This window comes from Oncorhynchus masou, chromosome 24 (genome assembly GCF_036934945.1).
Source record: "Oncorhynchus masou masou isolate Uvic2021 chromosome 24, UVic_Omas_1.1, whole genome shotgun sequence".
NCBI classification, from domain to species: Eukaryota; Metazoa; Chordata; class Actinopteri; order Salmoniformes; family Salmonidae; genus Oncorhynchus; species Oncorhynchus masou.
The window spans coordinates 36840685-36863986 of NC_088235.1; the positions used below are offsets into that span (position 1 = coordinate 36840685).

The following is a 23302-nucleotide window of genomic DNA, read 5'->3' on the forward strand; positions in this document are numbered from 1 at the left end:
GGGGCATTCCAATGCTGTAACCCAGGATATGACTCAAAATTATTAACGTGGTTGTGTAATTGAATTCTACACAATGTGACAATTGAATATAGATTTGGAAACAGCTATAAGCCACTGATCATGCCAATTTGTCTTACTCAACACATGCTAGAATCTCTACAGAGAGGGGATACATTCCACAAACTTGGCATTTCAATTGTATTATTTGGAGTAGTTTATTGAATACACATACCTTTAATGGGTACATTCTGTACATGGAGATTTGGATTTCATTCAGTACTAATATATTCATATAAGTGGAATTAGTCCTGTTGATATCTAAAATAAAAAAAACATCACACAAGTTGACACATACTCTGTTGCATATGGAGAGCTTGAACAAAGTTGCAGTTTTAACTTCCTCAGACTTCACCCACCAGATCATCACAATTCTGAATAGTGTTGTTATGACATTACAGTCTGATCCATTCCATTTTCCAACACCCTCTGCTCTGGCCCACTCCCATTGCTGTCCCAGTCTGCTGAGAGCATGAGGACCATTTCAAAACAAAGCAATAACACATCTAGATAGTAGCAGCGAGTCTCAATCTGCTCCCTAACTCTTCCCCTTTGTCCCAACCCATTCAATGTTTTGCAAGAGGGTCTGGATAGGTTTTAGCAGTGTAGAGGTGGAGAATCCCAATACAGACAGAATTTTAACAGTAGCTATTTGATTATATTGCAGTGGTACTATGGCCAGAGAATATTGCACAGCATCACACCTTCCATACATTACATTTACAATGGCAGATGACGATGAGGAAGAACCACAAGGTTACCAATTCCTTTGTGTGTTTGGCACAAATAATTGTGCATAAACGAGGTCTAATTTTGTGTTAATTCTCTCCACGCGCCACAGCTGTGATGAGGGCGGCCCCTTTGCCACTGCCATCTTCTGATAGGACAAACTCCACGTCACACTGCGGTGCCAGAGCCTTGACCGTGTCCTTGAGGATTCTGGAAAAGCTGCACAGTTCAAGAGGTACTGTGTTAGATGTGTTGTGTTAAAACTCTTTAAAACTGTGCCAAAGTCTGAACTAGGGCTTAATTTGACTCCTGGCTACATGTTGCTCTTAGAGACGGAGGGTTGATTTCCTTGCTGTGTTGCACTCTCATCTGACCGGAAATACTATCTCCCCTTTGACATTAACAACATAAACAAAACTCTACCGTCTGTTCAAGGATAATTATATCCCTGTTAAATCTAAATATCCCTGGCCCCTGGTGGCTACTCACTGTGGATGCAGCTTGTAGAGTGTTCCGTCCACACCTACAGTGATGTTCATTTGGTTCAGCCCACGGTTCTCTCTGATTTTATCGACAATGGCGGCCATTCCGGCTCCACAGAGCTGAGCCGCCCGGCGGGACACTGTACCACACACCTCCTTGACGATGATACTGTCATCACATGTGCTGTCCAGACCCAGCTGCTGCAGGATGGACCTCACCTGCAGTAGCGCCAACCGGTCACTGGGTGGAGATAGAGGAGTCACACACTTGATATTCTTGTACACCTGGGGTGTATTCACTACATTTTACATTTTAGTCCAGAGCGACTTACATTTAGTGCATTCATCTTTTAGGTAGCTAGCTAGGAGAGACAACCACAAATCACAGTCATAATAAGTAATTTTTGATCTCAAAGTAGCTATCAGCAAAGTCAGTGCTATTAAGAAAAGACAAGCGTGAGAAACACAAGGGTAGGGGTGAGGGGTCCTGTGGGATAAATCAAGATACTTTGTGAATAGGTAAGTTTTTAAAATGTTTTCGGAAGTTGGGCAGGGACTCAGAACTGAAGGAACCAAATAGAGGCATTCATAAGCAAACAGAAGCGCAAACAGAAGCAAACAGTACAAAACAGGGAGGGACCCACCTGAATTTGCCCAATAGAAACTCTAGTTTTCGTTGCAAAATGTTTTCCGTTTAGAGTAAACGGTTCCCGTTGCAAAACATTTTGCTACGTTTCGGGAAACCATAGTATAAAAGCCTATTCATGCAACTGTAAATACTTAAATATTCCTAACCAGCTTTAAAAGCACATGTTCAAATATTCATATTAGTAATCCTATATCCCATGTAGATTTACATTCGATCTGTCTACTATTATAGGCCTGAGTTGCTGTACTACGTGATCATTTATACAATTCTGTACCTCTCTATTTGGGACAGGAACTTGGTCTCGAAGATGCCCCTGGTCTTCAGAGGCTCTGTGATGTGGCCTCGGAACAGAAGACCTCTCCTGGTTAGGTCGATGAGAATCTGCCTCACTATCTCCCCCAAGTACATACCACTTGTCATCTTCTCAAACCTGGGGAAACAGGATATGACATGAAATAGTCAACATGCAAAACAGCTTAAATGATTTAATATTTCTCTGCGCCAATAGTCTAGACCTCCTATTAACCAAATCATGGTCAAGCATAATTTTAATAAAGCCTTTTTAAAAGATGATGTGTTAGGAAAATTCCCATAAGCATAATCAAGTATAATGCATATCTCTTTGCACAGTTGCAGAACTAATATTTAGCATTTATCATGTAGATACTTGTAGAACCTTGACCAAACCTGATTATGGGACAGTGTCCACAAGCATTAATTAAGCATCTCCCTTTAGCATGCTTGAATAAATAATTCACATTAGATTAGACTGAGCTATGGAAAATAAAATAATTGAATGACAATCCCTGGCACCAGGGTGTCCTGCAGTGGTACAGGAAGTGGTCAGTCAGGTCTGGATGTGTCCTGTAGTGGTACAGGAAGTAGTCAGTCAGGATATGTCCTGTAGTGGTACAGGAAGTGGTCAGTCAGGTCTGGATGTGTCCTGTAGTGGTACAGGAAGTAGTCAGTCAGGATATGTCCTCTAGTGGTACAGGTAGTGATCAGTCAGGTCTGGATGTGTCCTGTAATGGTACAGGAAGTGGTAGGTCAGGTCTGGATGTGTCCTGTAGTTGTACAGGAAGTAGTCAGTCAGGATATGTCCTGTAGTGGTACAGGAAGTGGTCAGTCAGGTCTGGATGTGTCCTGTAGTGGTACAGGAAGTAGTCAGTCAGGATATGTCCTGTAGTGGTACAGGAAGTAGTCAGTCAGGATATGTCCTGTAGTGGTACAGGAAGTGGTCAGTCAGGTCTGGATGTGTCCTGTAGTGGTACAGGAAGTAGTCAGTCAGGATATGTCCTCTAGTGGTACAGGTAGTGATCAGTCAGGTCTGGATGTGTCCTGTAGTGGTACAGGAAGTAGTCAGTCAGGATATGTCCTCTAGTGGTACAGGGAGTGGTCAGTCAGGTATGGATGTGTCCTGTAATGGTACAGGAAGTGGTAGGTCAGGTCTGGATGTGTCCTGTAGTTGTACAGGATGTGGTCAGTCAGGTTTGGATGTTAACAACTTGCCTTTGTTTGCCGTTGTTCAATGACCCCTCATCTACTTCTCTGTCAAACCTGGTCCGGATGTCCTCTATGCAGTCATTCTCGCCAAAACCGCCCCACTCTGTGTTCACACACATCTGTCCCTCGTCTTCCTCCACCATCTCAATGTTCCTCATCTCCTCCATGTAGCACACATTACTCCCCGTTCCTACGGGGCAGCATTTCACACTAAGATCATACATACGTCACTCTATCGTACAATGAAAAACCTCCAGGGCTGAGAATAGGCCCTACATACCAGCAATGAGTCCTATCTCACACTTGGGGTCTTCATATGCACATGTCATCATTGTGCCCACTGTGTCATTCACCACGGCAACAATGTCAAGATCAAATTCCTAAAGGAAACAAAATATTACTTTTGACCTATACTACCGTTCAAAAGTTTGGGGTCACTTAGAAATGTCCTTGTTTTTGAAAGAAAAGCACAATTTTTGTCCATTAAAATAACATCAAATTTGATCAGAAATACAGTGTAGACATTGTTCATGTTGTAAATGACTATTGTAGCTGGAAATGGCAGATTTTTTATGGAATACCAATATAGGCATAAAAAGGCCCATTATTAGCAGCCATCACTCCTGAGTTCCAATGGCACGTTGTGTTAGCTAATCCAAGTCATTTTAAAAGGCTAATTGATCATTAGAAAACCATTTTGCAATTATGTTAGCACAGCTTAAAACTGTTATGCTGATTAAGGAAGCAATAAAACTGGCCTTTAGACTTGAGTATCTGGAGCATCAGCATTTGTGGGTTCGATTAAGGCTCAAAATGGCCAGAAACAAATAACTTTCTTCTGAAACTTGTCAGTCTATTCTTGTTCTGAGAAATGATGGCTATTCCATGCAAGAAATTGCCAGGAAACTGAAGATCTTGTACAACGCTGTGTACTACTTCCTTCACAGAACAGCGCAAACTGGCTCTAACCAGAATAGAAAGAAGAGTGGGAGGCCCCGGTGCACTACTGAGCAAGAGGACAAGTACATTAGTGTCTAGTTTGAGAAACAGGCGCCTCACAAGTCCTCAACTGACAGCTTCATTAAATAGTACCCGCAAAACATCAGTCTCAACGTCAACAGTGAAGAGGCAAGTCTGGGATGCTGGCCTTGAGGTGTCTGTTTCAATTCAATTCAAGGGGCTTTATTGGCATGGGAAACATGTGTTAACATTGCCAAAGCAAGTAAGGTAAACAATAAAAATTAACAGTGGACATCACACATACAGAAGTTTCAAAACAATAAAGACATTACAAATGTCATATTATATATATATATATATATATATATATATATATATATATATATATATATATATATATATATATATATATATATATATATATATATATATATATATATATATATATATATATATATATATATATATATACAGTGTTTTTACAAGGTACAAATTTGAAAGGACACAAGATAAAATAAATAAGCATAGATATGGGTTGTATTTACAATGGTGTTTGTTCCTCACTGGTTGCCCTTTTCTCGTGGCAACAGGTCACAAATCTTGCTGCTCTGATGGCACACTGTGGAATTTCACCCAGTAGATATGGGAGTTTTTCAAAATTGGATTTGTTTTCGAATTCTTTGTGGATCTGTGTAATCTGAGGGAAATATGTCTCTCTAATATGGTCATACATTGGGCAGGAGGTTAGGAAGTGCAGCTCAGTTTCCACCTCATTTTGTGGGCAGTGAGCACATAGCCTGTCTTCTCTTGAGAGCCATGTCTGCCTACGGCGGCCTTTCTCAATAGCAAGGCTATGCTCGCTGAGTCTGTACATAGTCAAAGCTTTCCTTAATTTTGGGTCAGTCACAGTGGTCAGGTATTCTGCCGCTGTGTACTCTCTGTGTAGGGCCAAATAGCATTCTAGTTTGCTCTGTTTTTTTGTTAATTCTTTCCAATGTGTCAAGTAATTATCTTTTTGTTTTCTCATGATTTGGTTGGGTCTAATTGTGCTGCTGTCATGGGGCTCTGTAGGGTGTGTTTGTGAACAGAGCCCCAGGACCAGCTTGCTTAGGGGACTCTTCTCCAGGTTCATCTCTCTGTAGGTGATGGCTTTGTTGTGGAAGGTTTGGGAATCGCTTCCTTTTAGGTGGTTATAGAATTTAACTGCTCTTTTCTGGATTTTGATAATTAGTGGGTATCGGCCTAATTCTGCTCTGCATGCATTATTTGGTGTTCTACGTTGTACACTGAGGATATTTTTGCAGAATTCTGCGTGCAGAGTCTCAATTTGGTGTTTGTCCCATTTTGTGAAGTCTTGGTTGGTGAGCGGACCCCAGACCTCACAACCATAAAGGGCAATGGGCTCTATGACTGATTCAAGTATTTTTAGCCAAATCCTAATTGGTATGTTGAAATTTATGTTCCTTTTGATGGCATAGAATGCCCTTCTTGCCTTGTCTCTCAGATCGTTCACAGCTTTGTGGAAGTTACCTGTGGCGCTGATGTTTAGGCCAAGGTATGTATAGTTTTTGTGTGCTCTAGGGCAACAGTGTCTAGATGGAATTTGTATTTGTGGTCCTGGTGACTGGACCTTTTTGGAACACCATTATTTTGGTCTTACTGAGATTTACTGTCAGGGCCCAGGTCTGACAGAATCTGTGCATAAGATCTAGGTGCTGCTGTAGGCCCTCCTTGGTTGGTGACAGAAGCACCAGATCATCAGCAAACAGCAGACATTTGACTTCAGATTCTAGTAGGGTGAGGCCGGGTGCTGCAGACTTTTCTAGTGCCCGCGCCAGTTCGTTGATATATATGTTGAAGAGGGTGGGGCTTAAGCTGCATCCCTGTCTAACCCCACGACCCTGTGTGAAGAAATGTGTGTGTTTTTTGCCAATTTTAACCGCACACTTGTTGTTTGTGTACATGGATTTTATGATGTCGTATGTTTTACCCCCAACACCACTTTCCATCAGTTTGTATAGCAGACCCTCATGCCAAATTGAGTCGAAGGCTTTTTTGAAATCAACAAAGCATGAGAAGACTTTGCCTTTGTTTTGGTTTGTTTGGTTGTCAATTAGGGTGTGCAGGATGAATACATGGTCTGTTGTGTTTCTCAAACTAGACACGAATGTACTTGTCCTCTTGCTCAGTTGTCCCCCAGGGCCTCCCCACTCCTCTTTCTATTCTGGTTAGAGCCAGTTTAGGCTGTTCTGTGAAGGGAGTATAAAGATCATCAAGGAATACAACCACCGGAGGCACTGCCTGTTCACCCTGCTATCATCCAGAAGGTGAGGTCAGTACAGGTGCATCAAAGCAGGGACCGAGAGACTGTAAAACAGCTTCTATCTCAAGGCCATCAGACTGTTAAACAGCCACCACTAACATTGAGATGCTGCTGCCAACAATCTGACTTAACTCCAGCCAGTTTAATAATGGAAAAATTGATGTAAAAAATGTACAGTGGGGCAAAAAAGTATTTAGTCAGCCACCAATTGTGCAAGTTCTCCCATTTAAAAAGATGAGAGGCCTGTAATTTTCATCATAGGTACACTTCAACTATGACAGACAAAATGAGAATTGTTTTCTCCAGAAAATCACATTGTAGGATTTTTAATGAATTTATTTTCAAATTATGGTGGAAAATAAGTATTTGGTCACCTACAAACAAGCAAGATTTCTGGCTCTCACAGACCTGTAACTTCTTCTTTAAGAGCCTCCTCTGTGCAGCTCTTGAACTTGTTATCAGTATAAAAGACACCTGTCCACATCCTCAAACAGTCACACTGCAAACTCCACCATGGCCAAGACCAAAGAGCTGTCAAAGGACACCAGAAACAAAACTGTAGACCTGCACCAGGCTGGAAAGACTGAATCTGCAATAGGTAAGCAGCTTGGCTTGAAGAAATCAACTGTGGGAGCAATTATTAGGAAATGGAAGACATACAAGACCACTGATAATCTCCCTCGATCTGGGACTCCACGCAAGATCTCACCCCGTGGGGTCAAAATGATCACAAGAACGGTGAGCAAAAATCCCAGAACCACACGGGGGGACCTAGTGAATGACCTGCAGAGAGCTGGGACCAAAGTAACAAAGCCTACATCAGTAACACACTACGCCGCCAGGGACTCAAATCCTGCAGTGCCAGATGTGTCCCCCTGCTTAAGCCAGTACACATCCAGGCCTGTCTGAAGTTTGCTGGAGAGCATTTGGATGATCCAGAAGAAGATTGGGAGAATGTCATATGGTCAGATGAAACCAAAATAGAAGTTTTTGGTAAAAACTCAACTCGTCGTGTTTGGAGGACAAAGAATGCCATACCTACTGTGAAGCATGGGGGTGGAAACATCATGCTTTGGGGCTGTTTTTCTGCAAAGGGACCAGGAAGACTGATCCGTGTAAAGGAAAGAATGAATGGGGCCATGTATCGTGAGATTGTCTTTCTGGTATCCTTTGACAGCTCTTTGGGCTTGGCCATAGTGGAGTTTGGAGTGTGACTGTTTGAGGATGTGGACAGGTGTCTTTTATACTGATAACAAGTTCAAAGAGGTGCCATTAATACATGTAACGAGTGAAGGACAGAGGAGCCTCTTAAAGAAGAAGTTACAGGTCTGTGAGAGCCAGAAATCTTGCTTGTTTGTAGGTGACCAAATACTTATTTTCCACCATAATTTGCAAATAAATTATTTAAAAATCCTACAAAGTGATTTTCTGGATTTTTTTTCTAATTTTGTCTGTCATAGTTGAAGTGTACCTATGATGAAAATTACAGGCCTCTCTCATATTTTTAAGTGGGAGAACATGCACAATTGGTGGCTTACTTTTTGCCCCACTGTATATACTGTACTCAATACCATCTAATGCATCTTGCCTATGCCGTTCTGTACCATCACTCATTCATATATTTTTATCCTTATGTACATATTCTTCATCCCTTTACACTTGTGTGTATAAGGTAGTTGTTGTGAAATAGTTAGGTTAGATTACTTGTTGGTTATTACTGCATTGTCGGAACTAGAAGCACAAGCATTTCGCTACACTCGCATTAACATCTGCTAACTATGTGTATGTGACATATAAAATTTGATTCAAAAGAAACTCTGCCGTTTCCAGCTACAATAGTCATTTACAACATGAACAATGTCTACACTGTATTTCTAATAGATTTGATGTTATTTTAAATGGACAAAAACACTTGCTTTTCTTTCAAAAACATGGACATTTCTAAGTGACACCAAACTTTTGAACGGTAGTGTACATATACACTTTCATAATGGGCAATAGTATATGTTTTCCAGACTACCTATTCCAGAGAACAGTTGGTCTTGTTCCATTTCACTCACATTCCGTCTTTTGATAGCCTCTCGGAGCATTTCCACAACATCATTTCCTTCACAGTCTGTGGCTTTGAACCCTTTGGTCCAGCTAACCAAACTTCCCTGAGGAAGGAAGTATTACAATGGAGAGTGGTAACATACTTAATCATGGAATGACTTACCCTGATTAAGCACACCGGGCATTGAAATAACTGCCATTGTTTGGCATTGAAGATGATTTCTTCATCATGACGATTGTACTTTTACCTTATCGATTCCTGTCTGTCTGCAGGGGAAAGAAAAGGTGAAACCAAGCGGGAGACGAGTATTCTTCATCCCCATGTAGTCCAGGAAATCTGAGATACACTGGACAATGTGGTCGAACAGCTGAAACAAAGAGTTTGTCAGACTAAGGGGTTGGGGACCTAGTGAGCAGTCAGTGTGGGGGTGGGGGGCTCACCTCCTCTCCTGTGCCCTGCATGATCTCCAGAGGGATGGCATAGATCTTGTTGTACATGCGGACAGACTTGCGTATTCCACTCCGGATCTTCACCACCAACACCCGGAAGTTAGTTCCTCCCAGGTCCAACGCCAAGTACTTTCCTCGCTCTGCAATAATAAACTTTGTAATCACTTGACTTTAAATGAAACAACTTGCACCTAATGATGTGATTTTAGACAGCAACATTTCATAAACTGTTTAGGTGATAGTACAGAATAAAGTGTAATAATGGGTTATAGCATGGTAATAACATGGTAAAGTTCCACATAATGAACAACAAGGTAAAGCTTTAGATCCAGTGCATAGCAATTTGTAGTCAGTCCTCTCACCTGTCCCATCAGGTATCCTGTACACAAAGGAGGGCAGCATTTTAACAGAGGCAGTTCTGTGAGAATCCCTCCTAAGGCCTCTCTCTAGCTCCACTCTCATCTTGTCCCTGACCTGCTGGAGGTTCTCTGGACTCAGGCTGAGTAGAGCAAGAGTGTCGTTGATCTCCCTCCTCTGGGCCGCCAGCCTCTGAGCCACCGCTGTTACCATAGCAGCCCCCTTACTGCTACCACTCTCAGACAGCACAAAGCGCACATGGCACTCTGGCACCAACTGGCGCACCACCTTGTGGAGCCTCTTGGGGTACCTGGGAGGGAGAGAAAGAGAGAGCGAGACAGAGTGGGAGAGAGTTTAGTGTCAGCATTCACAGACAAAGATGAAAACTGCCACTCTGAGCAGAAACCTTCCGTGACTTATGGCTACATACTGTGGATGTGTTCTGTAGACAGTTCCATCAACCCCAACAGTGATCCGCAAGCTCTTCAGCTTCCTGTTCTCGCGGATGCGGGTGAGGATGGCAGCCAGCGCGGCAGCGCAGAGGTTAGCTGACCTGAAGGACACGATGGTGGAGACGTGTTGGACGGCAAGGCAATCATCTGCTGAGGGAGACAGGCCGAGCTCCGTAAGGATTTCCCTGGTGTTCTTCAGCCCGTCTTTGTACCTGGAAGTATAGCCCTGACATAGTTATCACAGTGTAACATACATTTCCCTGAATAATGTCTGTGAAAATTAGTACAAATAATAGCGTGAGCATTAAGACTCATGGAAAATGCTCTTACTGTTCAATTAAAGTGATGTGTTTGGTCTGAAACTTCCCTTTGGTGCGTAGAGCATCGGAAACTCTGCCATCAAACAGTAGTCCCTTCTTGGCCATCTTTAACAGAATGAGTCTCACCAACTCCCCCATGTACATCCCACTCACCATCTTCTCAAACCTGTGTGTTAACAGTCTTTATTTACATTCCTATTCCGTCAATTGTAAATAAAGGGAAACCATATCATTGGTTTACTCAGAATGTTTACAATGATATCTAATACTTAATGTATTTCCAATATGGTTGGTTATGGATTTTGGTGCTTACAGTTGCTTCCCTGGGTTGGTGGAGGCAGCATCAATCTCTCGGTCAAATTGTGTAATGAAGTCATCGAGTGTCCCATCGTCCCCGAAGGCTCCCCACTCTGTATTGATGCACATCCTGCCCTCGTCTCCCTCCACCAGGTCAATGTGTCTCAGCTCCTCCATGTAACAAGCATTAGTACCTGTGCCTGAAATTACATAGCGATGGTGAGAAAGACTATTTGTAGGCTAATAATACTGACAATGAAATGACCATTCTGAATGAAGGGTGCAAATTAATATCAGGCTGACCTATGATGACCCCCACTTCACAACGCTGGTCGTCATAGCCACAGGTCATCATGGTTCCCACTGTGTCATTAACAAGGGCCAGGACATCCACATTGATTCCCTATAAACAGTGTTGGCTGATGTTTTAATTGACATTGAATTCCTTTTTTTATATATACTGTAGTATATACAGAAATGCAAGAGAAAAATTAACTGAGTGATAATAAGTAGTGAATAAGATCTCCATAAATACCCCGACTCTATCAATGGCCTGTCTCAAGGATTGCACCACATTGGTCCCCAGGACTCCTCTGGCCTTGTAGTTCTTTGACCATGACAACAGCACTCCCTGAAACATGTTTTTATTGTTGAAAGAAAGCAAGGATTACACTGAATAGATAGTCACACAATGAACAAGTTTGTCACACCTCCTGTTACATCATATGAAAGTGGCTTGCAGGTAGCTGGTTTTTACTGATAATCAATTGGAGCCCATCTGATATTTTTGGAGTGATAATACAATGGGAATCATATCTTAATGTGAGTATCTAGAGTAAAGAGACATCTAATCAATAACCTAGGCTGTAGTGTTAATTATAAACTGGGTTGTTCAAGGCCTGAATGCTGATTGGCTGACAGTCGTGGTATATCAGACCATATACCACAGGTATGACAAAACATTTATTTTTACTGCTCTAATTACGTTGGTAAACAGTTTATAGCCTAGTGGTTAGAGTGTTGGGCCAGTAACTGAAAGGTTGCTAGATCGAATCCCCGAGCTGACAAGGTAAAAATCTGTCATTCTGCCCCTGAACAAGGCAGTTAACCCATTGTCCCTAAGCCGTCATTGTAAATAAGAATTTGTTCTTAACTGACTTGCCTAGTAAAATAAAAGTTAAATATATATATTTTTTACATTAAAAAAATAAATAAAAATTATATAACAAAAATGTATGTATAATAGCAATAAAGCACCTCTGGGGTTTGTGGTATATGGCCAATATACCAGGGCTAAGCGCTGTATACAGGCACTCCCCGTTGCGCCGTGCTTAAGAACAGCCCTTAGCCGTGGTATATTGACCATATACCACACCCTCTCATGCCATATTGCATAAATACCTCATCTATTTTGGACTGTCCACAAGGGAAAGAGAAGGTGAAGCCCAAAGCTTTCCTCTTCTGGTTGATGTGCTTCTTTTGCAGGAAGTCTTTCAGAGACTCTGCAACATGGTCAAACATCTGTAAAAGAGACAGGGTTGGACAGATTACTTACAACATGTAGTCTGTGACTAATTACAGTAATGTAATCTGATTACTCAAAATGAGTAAAGTACTCTGATTCCTTCTGAATTACTTCCTAGATTTGCCATGCAGTATTGGCCTCCTTTATGCTGTAGACCTATATAAGTTATCTCGAACTCTGCCCACAGAACTGCCAAGCACCATTGGGAAAATGTTGGCTCAGATGCCTGCTGCATCTTCTTGATGAAATGGCATCCCTGCTGAAAGATCAGCTTCCCTGTCAAGCTCCATAATCATTATTTGATTGTATATTTATAGGCGTAGATCTGTGTGCAAAGAGAGACAGGTAGATGTTAGTGTACTTGTCTCCACTGAAACTAGAGATTCAACTAAGAAAACAGCTGATTTGTCATGTCCGTCATCACAGTGCTTGGGAAATGAACAGAATGGAGCTGTGTTGACTAACCAAAAATGTCCTGACACAAAGATCCTGATGAAATGTGTGATGATTCAGTTCTCAGAAAGTGGGGGTCTGACTTTTCTGGTTAAAAAAGTATCTGTGGGAAGCCAACCAATGACAGAAAATTTGGAAATTTCAAATAGATTAGAACAGAAGGGAAAAGCTTCCATTCTCAGTGAAAGGTGACTTCTGAGCTGTATGGCTCAGACTTCAGGAGTCTTATGGCTTGGGGGTAGAAGCTGTTAAGAAGCATTTTGGACCTAGATTTGGCGCTCCGGTACCGTTTGCCATGCGGTAGCAGAGAGAACAGTCTATGACTAGGGTGGCTGGAGTCTTTGACAATTTTTTAGGGCCTTCCTCTGACACTGCCTGGTATAGAGGTCCTGGATGGCAGGAAGCTTGGCCCAAGTGATGTACTGGGCCGTAAGCACTACCCTCTGTAGTGCCTTGCTGTTGGAGACTGAGCAGTTGCCATACCAGGCGGTGACACAACCAGTCAGGATGCTCTCGATTGTGTAGCTGTAGAACTTTTTGAGGATCTGAGGACCCATGCCAAACCTTTTCAGTATCCCGAGGGGGAATAGGCTTTGTCGTGCCCCTCTTCACAACTGCCTTGGTGTGTTTGGACCATGATAGTTTGTTGGTGATGTGGACACCAAGGAACGTGAAGCTCTCAACCTAATCCACTACAGCCCCATCAATGATAATAGGGGTGTGCTCTGTCCTCATTTTCCTGTAGCCCACAATCATCTCCTTTGTTTGATCATGTTGAGGGTGAGGTTGTTAACCTGGCACCACACGGCCAGGTCTCTGACCTCCTCCCTATATTCTGTCTCATCGTTGATCAGGCTGTTGTGTCATCAGCAAACTTGATGGAGGTGTTGGAGTCCTGCCTGGCCATGCAGTCATGAGTGAACAGGGAGGACAGGAGGGGACTGAGCACGCACCTCGAGGGGCCCCTGTGTTGAGGAGCGGCATGGCAAATGTGTTGTTACCTACCCTTACCACCTGGGGGCGGCCCGTCGGAATGTCCAGGATCCAGTTGTAGAGGGAGGTGTTTAGTTCCAGGGCCCTTAGCTTATTGATGAGCTTTGAGGGCACTATGGTGTTGAACGCTGAGCTGTAGTCAATGAATAGCATTCTCACATAGGTGTTCCTTTTGTCCAGGTGGGAAAGAGCAGTGTTGAGTGCAATAGAGATTGCATCATCTGTGGATCTGTTGGGGTGGTATGCAAATTGAAGTGGGTCTAAGGTTTTTGGGATAATGGTGTTGATGTGAGCCATGACCAGCCTTTCAAAGCACTTCATGGCTACAGATGTGAGTGCTACGGGTCGGTAGTCATTTAGGCAGGTTACCTTAGTGTTCTTGGGCACAAGGAAAATGGTGAAGCAAGTTGATATTACAGAGTCAGTCAGGAACGGGTTGAAAATGTCAGTGAAGTCACTTGCCAGTTGGTCAGCGCATGTCCTGGTACATGCGCTGAACATACCAGTACATGTCCTGGTAATCCGTCTGGCCCTGGCCCAAATGGAGGGTGAGCGAGAGCTTTGTACACATCTCTGTGTGTGGAGTAAAGGTGGTCTAGAGTTTTTTTCCCCTCTGGTTGCACAAGTAACATGCTGGAAAAAATGATTTAAAACGGATTTAAGTTCCCTGCATTAAAGTACTCGGCAACTAGGAGTGCCGCCTCTGGATGAGTATTTTCCTGTTTGCTTATGGCCGTATACAGGTCATTTAGTGTGGTCTTAGTGCCAGCATCAGTTTGTGGTGGCAAATAAACAGCTACGAAGAATATAGATGAAAACTCTCTTGGTAAATAGTGTGGTCTACAGGTTATCATGAGATACTCATGTGAGCAAAATCTTGAGATTTCCTTAGATTTTGTGCACCAGCTGTTGTTTACAAATATACATAGACTGCACCCCTTGTCTTACAGGAGGCAGCCATTCTATCTTAAAAAAGAAAAGGGGAGCCACACACTCTAGGACCTCTAATGCAATTTAATAACCTAATATTTAACGTTTCAACAGACAAGCTGTCTTCATCAGGTTATAATGACAAACACGGGTCACTAGTTTATATAGTGTCAAAGGACACACACAGGTGTCTGTAATCATGGCTTGATGGTTAATTTTTAGATATAAAAATAATAATATACAAAAAAACATGAATGATAGCATACGATCATAGATCAAATTTGGCTACATAGGCCTACAAAGCTGTTATATCTTGCCAATGGACCGAAAACCCAGCTAGCTGTATGTTATCCATGTCGTCTTTCAGCCACGACTCAGTGACACATAAGATATTACAGTTTTTAATGTCCTGTTGGTAGAATAGTTGAATAGCTTGATCGTAGCTCATCCATTTTGTTATCCAATGATTGCATGTTGGCAAATAGGACTGATGGTAAAGGTGTATTATTCACTCGCTGTTGGATCCTTACAAGGCACCCTGACCTACGTCCCGATATCGCCGTCTCTTCTTCATGCGAATGGCGGGGATTTGGGCCTTGTTAGGTGTCTGAAGTATATCCTTAGCGCCTGACTTGTTTGTCCAGTACGAGGTGAGTAATCGCTGTCCTGATATCCAGAAGCTATTTTCGGTCATAAGAGACGGTGGCAGAAACATTATGTACAAAATAAGTTCCAAAAAACCCACAAAAAAATGTAAAATACACATAATAGCACAATTGGTTAGGAGCCCGTAAAAACGGCAGCCATCTCCCCTGGTGCCATCAAATGTAATCATATTGATTAAAGAGGTTTACGCTATTTTAGCTGAACAGTGTACCACTTACCTTTAAAAAAGTAACAGTACATTATCATAAATTCCAGATTTTTTTTAAATTACAGTACATTACTGTAAATATGTGCTTTACTGTAAAGAAGTGCTTTCTTTACAGTAATGCATTGTTAAACCAATGTTTATTTGAAATGTATGGTAACATACGGTACCTTTTTTTTACAGTAACTTACAGGTAACTGGCTGCCAGTAAATTACCATCATTTATTATATATTTTGTACTTTTTTTTAACAGTGCAGGTTTGAACGATTCCCATTTTTAAACAGTTTATGTCTGTCTGTATAACAACATCTCCTGTCATTCTACCAGGGTTGGGTAGGTTATTTTCTAAATGTAATCCATTACATTTACCTGTTTAAATCAGTAACATAACTTTTGCATTATCCAAACTCAGTAACGTAATCTGATTATATTCAGTTACTTTTAGATTACTTTCCTATAAAAAAAAAAGGCCATTAGAAGAAGACAAAAATGTACGTTCCCAATTGAACGACATCTATTGCAGGAAAAATCCATGTTAAAGGTTACATAGCTGGCCATATATGAATGTTACATTTTACTTTATGGTTTGGTTATGTAGGCTTCTTCTAACTCATCTCTTTCTACTGCATATAATAATACAATTCAATTATATCTTTACATTAAAAACCAAAGACTATCAGATTTCCAGTCATTCTAATAAATGTCATACCCCTTGATCTTCAAGAATAGGACTTGGAAATATGGAAGTATAGATTAGCCAAATTGTTTTACCTGAGCATAACTCCAAAATGAAGGACTCAGTCCTTCTGGCTACTAAAATAAAAAATAAATGCTGTGATCATGGAATGGCATGACTACTGAAAAGTGCTATTTACATGTGAAAAATGAATGTCTATGCTGTATTTGCTAAAGGCCTATTGTTTACCTTTTTGTGACACTTTGATATCTTGATAATATGCAGCTGTTTCAAGGGCAAATCCACAGATGAATCAATAACAAAATGGTCTCCCCACCTCTGTTTTGGTAAAAAGCTGAGGGATAGGTAAGGAGAAATGTAACCACTCTCAGAATAATAGACAGAGCTATGGATGCAAGGACTGACCATCCATGATAAACGTTGTTTTAACCATGTTTATGAGGCTGTACAGTGTTTGTTTACATTTACAATGTTTACAAACATTGGAGAAAAACAAGCTTATATTTTGGGTTCTCATGGAGTGTGACAGTTGAACTAAGCTCATGAGGCATTTCGTTGCCAGACCCACTGGCTCCAGGTCATCTACAAGTCCATGCTAGGTAAAGCTCCGCCTTATCTCAGTTCACTGGTCACGATGGCAACACCCACCCGTAGCACGAGCTCCAGCAGGTGTATCTCACTGATCATCCCTAAAGCCAACACCTCATTTGGCCGCCTTTCGTTCCAGTTCTCTGCTGCCTGTGACTGGAACGAATTGCAAAAATCGCTGAAGTTGGAGACTTTTATCTCCCTCACCAACTTCAAACATCTGCTATCTGAGCAGCTAACCGATCGCTGCAGCTGTACATAGTCTATCGGTAAATAGCCCATCCATTTTTACCTACCTCATCCCCATACTGTTTTTATTTATTTACTTCTCTGCTCTTTTGCACACCAATATCTCTACCTGTACATGACCATCTAATCATTTATCACTCTAGTGTTAATCTGCAAAATTGTAATTATTCACCTACCTCCTCATGCCTTTTGCACACAATGTATATAGACTCTCTTTTTTTTGTTATTGACTTGTTAATTGTTTGCTCCATGTGTAACTCTGTGTTGTCTGTTCACACTGCTATGCTTCATCTTGGCCAGGTTGCAGTTGCAAATGAGAACTTGTTCTCAACTAGCCTACCTGGTTAAATAAAGGTGAAATAAAAATTTAAAAAAAATTCTAAGTTATATTCTTCAAGAATCAATGAAATTCTGAAATTCTGTAAACCATTACATCTAACGGATTAAATGTAATCCGTTACTCCCCAACCCTGCATTCTACTCACCTCAGTCCCTCTACCGTTCAGGAGTTCCTCTGGGATAGGGTATGTCTCACTCTCCATCTCCACCCTTCTCTTCCCATTCTCTGACACCTTCACCTGGAGCACTTTAAACTTGGAGCCGCCCAGATCTAAAGCCAGGAACTCTCCCTTCTCTGTGGAGACAACACAATATTAACTTTGACTGACCACCTGTTCATAAAACAGCACTACACCTCCTGTCACATAAAACTGAATGTATTAAAGATGAAAATATCAAATAAAAAGAAGACATGATTAACATATTGTTACATACTTTTTGGTCATGTAGTGTATGTGGACACCGCATCTCATTCCAAAAAATCATGGGCTTGAAGTTTGTCCCCCTTTGCTGCTATAACAGATGCTGGAACATTTCTGAAGGGACTTGCTTCCATTCAGCCACAAGAGTATTAGTGAGGTCGCACACTAATGTTGGGCGATTAGATCTGGCTTGCTGTCAGCGTTCCAATTCATTTCAAAGGTGTTTGATGGGGTTCAGGTCAGGGCTCTGTGCAGGCCAATCAAGTTCATCCACACCGATCCTGACAAACCATTTCTTTAATTTGTGCACGGGGAATTGTCATGCTGAAACAGGAAAGGGCCTTCCCCAAACTGTTTCCACAAAGTTGGAAGCAGAGAACCATCTAGAATGTCATTGTATGCTGTAGCGTTAAAAATGTCCCTTCACTGGAACGAAGGGGCCTAGCCCGAACCATGAATAACAATACCCAGACCATTATTCATCCTCCAAAAGGCTTTACAGTTGGCACTATGCATCCGTGGAGGTAGCATCCTCCGGGCATCCGCCAAACCCAGATTCATCTGTCGGGCTGCCAGATGGTGAAGTGTCATTCGTCACTCCAGAGAACGCGTTTCCACTGCACTAGACTCCAATAGCGGCGAGCTTTACACCACTCCAGTCGACGCTTGGCATTGTGCATGGTGAACTTAGGCTTGTGTGCAGCTGCTCAGCCATGGAAACCCATTTCATGAAGCTCCCGACACAGTTATTGTGCTGACGTTGTTTCCAGAGGCAGTTTGGAACATGGTAGTGAGTAGGTTTTGAAACACAGGACAGATTATTTTTACGCGTTACGTACTTCAGCACTTGCCGGTCCCGTTCTGTGAGATTGTGTGGCCTACCATATCGCGGCTAAGCCGTTGTTGCTCCTAGACTTTTCCACTTCACAATAACACTTACAGTTGACCGGGGCAGCTTTAGCAGGATAGAAATTTGACAAACCGAGTTGGAGGTGGCATCCTATAACGGTGCCACGTGGAAAGTCACTGAGCTCTTCAGTAACGCCATTCTACTGAAAATGTTTGTCTATGGAGATTGCATGGCTGTGTGCTTGATTTGTTATACCTGTCAACAACGGGTGTGGCTGAAATAGCCGAATCTACTAATTTGAAGGGGTGTCTAGAGTACATACTTTTGTATACGGTGCATTTGGAAAGTATTCAGGCCCCTAGACTTTTTCCACATTTTGTTACGTTACAGTCTTAATGGATTAAATCAAAATAAAGAATCCTCATCAATCTACACACAATACCATGCTGACATTTTTTTGTGCAAATTAATTAAACATAAAAAACTGAAATACCTTATTTATATGTATACAGACTCTGCTATGAGACTCAAAATAGTGCTCGGGTGCATCCTGTTTCCATTGATCATCCTTGAGATGTTTCTACAACTTGATTGGAGTCCCCCTGTGGTAAATTCAATTGATTGGACATGATTTGGAAGGGCACATGAGACAGGATTGTGTCGAGGCTAAACTGAGCAATCGGTGGAGAAGGGCCTTGGTCAGGGAGGTGACCAAGAACCCGATGGTCACTCTGACAGAGTTCAAGAGTTCCTGTGTGGAGATCTGTGAATCTTCCAGAAGGACAACCATCTCTGCAGCATTCCACCGAATCAGGCCTTTATGGTAGAGTGGACAGACGGAAGCTTGTCCTCGGTAAAAGGCACACGGCAGGAGTTTACCAACAGGCATCTAAGGGACTCTCAGACCATGAGAAACAAGATTCTCTGGTCTGATGAAACCAAGATTGAACTCTTTGGCCTGAATGCCAAGCGTCATGTCTGGAGGAAATCTGGCACCATCCCTACGGTGAAGCATGGTGGTGGCAGCGTCATGCTGTGGGGATGTTTGTCAAAGGCAGGAACTGGGAGACTAGTCAGGATCGAGGGAAAGATGAACGGAGCAGTACAGCGAGAGTACAGCGAGATCCTTGATGAAAACCTTGTCCAGAGTGCTCAGGACCTCAAACTGGGACAAAGGTTCACCTTCCAACAGGACAACAACCCTCAGCACACAGCCAAGACAACGCAGGAGTGGCTTCGGGACAAGTCTCTGAATGTCCTTGAGTGGCCCAGCCAGAGCCCAGACTTGAACCCGATCAAACATCTCTGGAGAGACCTGAAAATAGCTGTCCAGACACGCTCCACCATCCAACCTGACAGAGCTTGAGAGGATCTGCAGAGAAGATTGGGAGAAACTCCCCAAATACAAGTGTGCCAAGCTTGTAGCATCATACCCAAGAAAACTTGAGGCTGTAATCTCTTTCAAAGGTGATTCAAAAAAGTACTGAGTAAAGGGTGTGAATACTTGTGCAAATGTGACATTTTCATTTTAAATGTGTTACATTTGTAAAAATGTCTAAAAACCTGTTTTGCTTTGTCATTATGGGGTATTGTGGGTAGATTGAGGGGAAAAATGTTTTATTCAATTTTAGAATAAGGCTGTAAATGTGGAAAAGGCAAAGGGGTCTGAATACTTTCCAAATGCACTGTATATGGTGTCAGACAGACAAAAGCAGTAGTTTCACTAATTAATGTCATCAGTGACATGTCAGCACCTGATCCATCGGGGGTTGAGAGGACATGTGTGGGCAGCATCTTGACCGCAGCTGTAGCGTTGCTTTCACTGGACAGTCCTTTTTCCATCCCTGCCCGAAAGCGAGCTGAAATGTCCACTAACTGGTCATCGGAGAGACGCATGGCATACAGGAACCTGTCCACCTGGTGGGGGGGTGGCAAAGAGTAGGAGAGTCACTGTGCAACTGATCTTTAGCCGAATAACTGACAAAGAACTTACATATAGAATGACTTGACTATCTCCAAGGCCAAACTTAAATATTGTAAAGTTAGCCTTGCAAGTGTGAATGATTCAGAATAATGCCTGAAACAACTCCTATGATCCAAAATCAAATCTGTTCCATGCTTTCTCAGAGGCCCATCTGTGTAAAAAAATAAAAAGTTGTCTTCTAGTTTCCTGTATCCACCCTTCAAACAAAACCAAACAAACAGTTTAATACAGAGCATGAGAAGAAAGAGTTTAAAAAAAGAGTCTAAGACACATGGGATTTAACTGTTACTAATGCGGTGGGAAAGGAATTGAATGCAATATTTTGGTTTTAAATGATCATGCCAAATCATTAATTATGGGGATAGTTTTCATCCCGAATACGGATTCAACTCCTGATGACAACCACACTGACTACTTGAAAGTAAAACATGGAATATAATACATTAAACTCTTTACATACAGTGCATTCGGAAAGTATTCAGAACCCTTCATTTTTAACACGTTGTTACATTACAGCCTTATTCTAAAATGGATTAAATAGTTTTTCCCCAATCTACCCACAATACCCCATAATGACAAAGCAAAAACAGGTTTAGACATTTTTGCAAATGTATAAAATATGACATTTACATAAGTATTCAGACCCTTTACTCTGTACTTTCTTGAAGCACCTTGGGCAGCGATTACTACCTTGAGTCTTCTTGGGTATGACGCTACAAGCTTGGCACACTTGTTTTTGTGGAGTTTCTCCCATTATTTTCTGCAGATCATCTCAAGCTGTCAGGTTGGATAGGAAATATCGCTGCACAGATATTTTAAGGTCTCTCCAGAGATGTTTGATCGGGTTCAAGTCCGGGCCACTCAAGGACATTGAGACTTGTCCCGAAGCCACTCCTGCGTTGTCTGGGCTGTGTGCTTAGGGTCGTTGTCCTGTTGGAAGGTGAACCGTCACCCCAGTCTGAGGTCCTAAGTATTTTGGAGCAGGTTTTCATCAAGGATCTCTCCATACTTTGCTCCATTCATCTTTCCCTCAATCCTGACTAGTCTCCCAGTCCCTGCTGCTGAAAAACATCCCCACAGCATGATGCTGCCACCACCATGGTTTACCATAGGGATGGTATTGGCCAGGTGATGAGCGGTGCTTGATTTCCTCCAGATCTGTGCCTTGACACAATCCTGTCTCAGAGTTACATGGACAATTCCTTTGACCTCATGGCTTGGTTTTTGCTCTGACATGCACTGTCATCTGTGGAACCTTATATAGACAGGTGTGCGCCTTTCCAAATCATGTTCAATCAATTGTACTTTCCACAGGTGTACTCCAATCAAGTTGTAAAAACATCTCAAGGATGATCAATGTAAACAGGATGCACCTGAGCTCAATTTCAAGTCTCATAGCAATGGGTCTGAATACATGTGTAAATAAGGTATTTACATTTTTTTATACATTTGCAAACATTTAAAAAAAAACTGTTTTCGCTTTGTCATTATCGGGTATTGTGTGTGGATGTATGATGAAAAAAATGCATTTAATCAATTTTAGAATAAGGCTGTAACGTAACAAAATGTGGAAAAAGTGAAGGGGTCTGAATACTCTACGAATGCACTGCATATCTAAAGCTGTCAAACTGTGATGACAAATCCCTTCCCAATGAACATGGTTTCAGAGGACAAGGTCCCCTTTTGTCTTGCAATCCCTACTATCTATCCATGGAAATGAGTAATGCAACAAGAAGGTTAATCATTCCTTAGGCAACATTGTGAAATAAATGTAGCCCCATTAAGCCACCACACCAGTCAGGATTTCATACCTGAATGAAGGGCCTCCTCATCAAAGGCTTCAACTGACTCAAACAGACATTTCACATGCAGGCATAAATTAAATACATTTACAGTAATCCTGTAGACTGCAGTAAATACTGCTATGAACTATTTGGAAACTCCAGCAAATATTATTTAATTTCTACAAACTAATATTTTAGCCAAATTTCTCTCTCTCTAGAAACTGTAAACCATCCTTTGCTCTGTAATTCACAAACAAGTTGGAGAAAATACAGAAGAAGTAATCCTTCCCATGCATTACACACAACTGACATGATTACAGCATCACCAAATTCTGTATTTCTATAGTAACTAGGCTACTTACAATATGTATACATAACCATAACAAACAAGCTTCTGATCAAATACAACACTTGACATCTCAGAAATGTCTCACCTTCTTGATTTGGTCCTCCTGCAGCTTGGAGAAATAGAAAGAGAGCAAGTGCACCGCAAACATCTTCACTTCTGTTACCTGTAAGTTATATCCTTGCAACTAATGTCTCTGCTCAAAACAATACAAGCTGAATCAGAACAATCTCATAGATATCAGTTTTCCTCTCTTGAAGCTGTCCAGTTTCAATCCTTGAGCTTGTTGCTCTCTGTCCCCTCAGCTCCAATATGAATGCGGTATGAGTGGGGTTTTTTTCTCCCTCAGTGATTGTTTTCCACCTCTCCCTGACTTTGCGAGTTAAGCCATAGCCAGCCCTTCCATTGGCTCAATACTTAATAGCCTAGCCCTAGCTCTCTCTCTTACTGGTCTACTTCTTGGATCTCTCCTAGCAATGCCTTGGCTCAGTTCCAAAGATCACTTTCCTTTGGAACCATGAGGTCTTTTACCATTTCTAATTCAAAAGACAACAATAGAAATGGAAACCTAGATCAATATATTAAGGCCATGTTTTTCTAATGGGTACCTTGGTTGGAAGATCCAGGGTTATATTAGGC

General features: G+C 41.9%; 1 protein-coding gene across 1 annotated transcript; it reads right to left on the reverse strand.

Moving 5' to 3' along the window:
- Positions 1-196: 196 nt before the first annotated feature.
- On the reverse strand, positions 197-23027 carry hkdc1 (hexokinase domain containing 1). The gene is made up of 18 exons (XM_064933805.1): positions 22752-23027; positions 20304-20466; positions 17424-17572; positions 12033-12152; positions 11167-11262; positions 10935-11034; positions 10648-10831; positions 10345-10500; positions 9993-10226; positions 9568-9872; positions 9197-9345; positions 9004-9123; positions 8764-8859; positions 3701-3800; positions 3427-3610; positions 2192-2347; positions 1276-1509; positions 197-1005 (listed from the first exon to the last, which is right to left on the reverse strand). The coding sequence occupies exons 1-18, from the start codon at positions 22812-22814 to the stop codon at positions 876-878; spliced, it is 2739 nt and encodes a 912-aa protein (XP_064789877.1). The 5' UTR covers positions 22815-23027; the 3' UTR covers positions 197-875.
- Between the last annotated feature and the right edge of the window lie 275 nt (positions 23028-23302).

What these genes read in the sequence shown, in the direction of transcription:
- hkdc1 (XM_064933805.1), bottom strand. Translation starts at nt 22,814, where the DNA reads ATGTTTGCGGTGCACTTGCTCTCTTTCTATTTCTCCAAGCTGCAGGAG. An exon ending in CACATCACTTTAATTGAACA is followed by an intron (nt 10,227 to 10,344) that starts GTAAGAGCATTT and finishes CTATACTTCCAG; the next exon opens with GTACAAAGACGGGCTGAAGA. An exon ending in CAGGATACCTGATGGGACAG is followed by an intron (nt 9,346 to 9,567) that starts GTGAGAGGACTG and finishes TTATTATTGCAG; the next exon opens with AGCGAGGAAAGTACTTGGCG.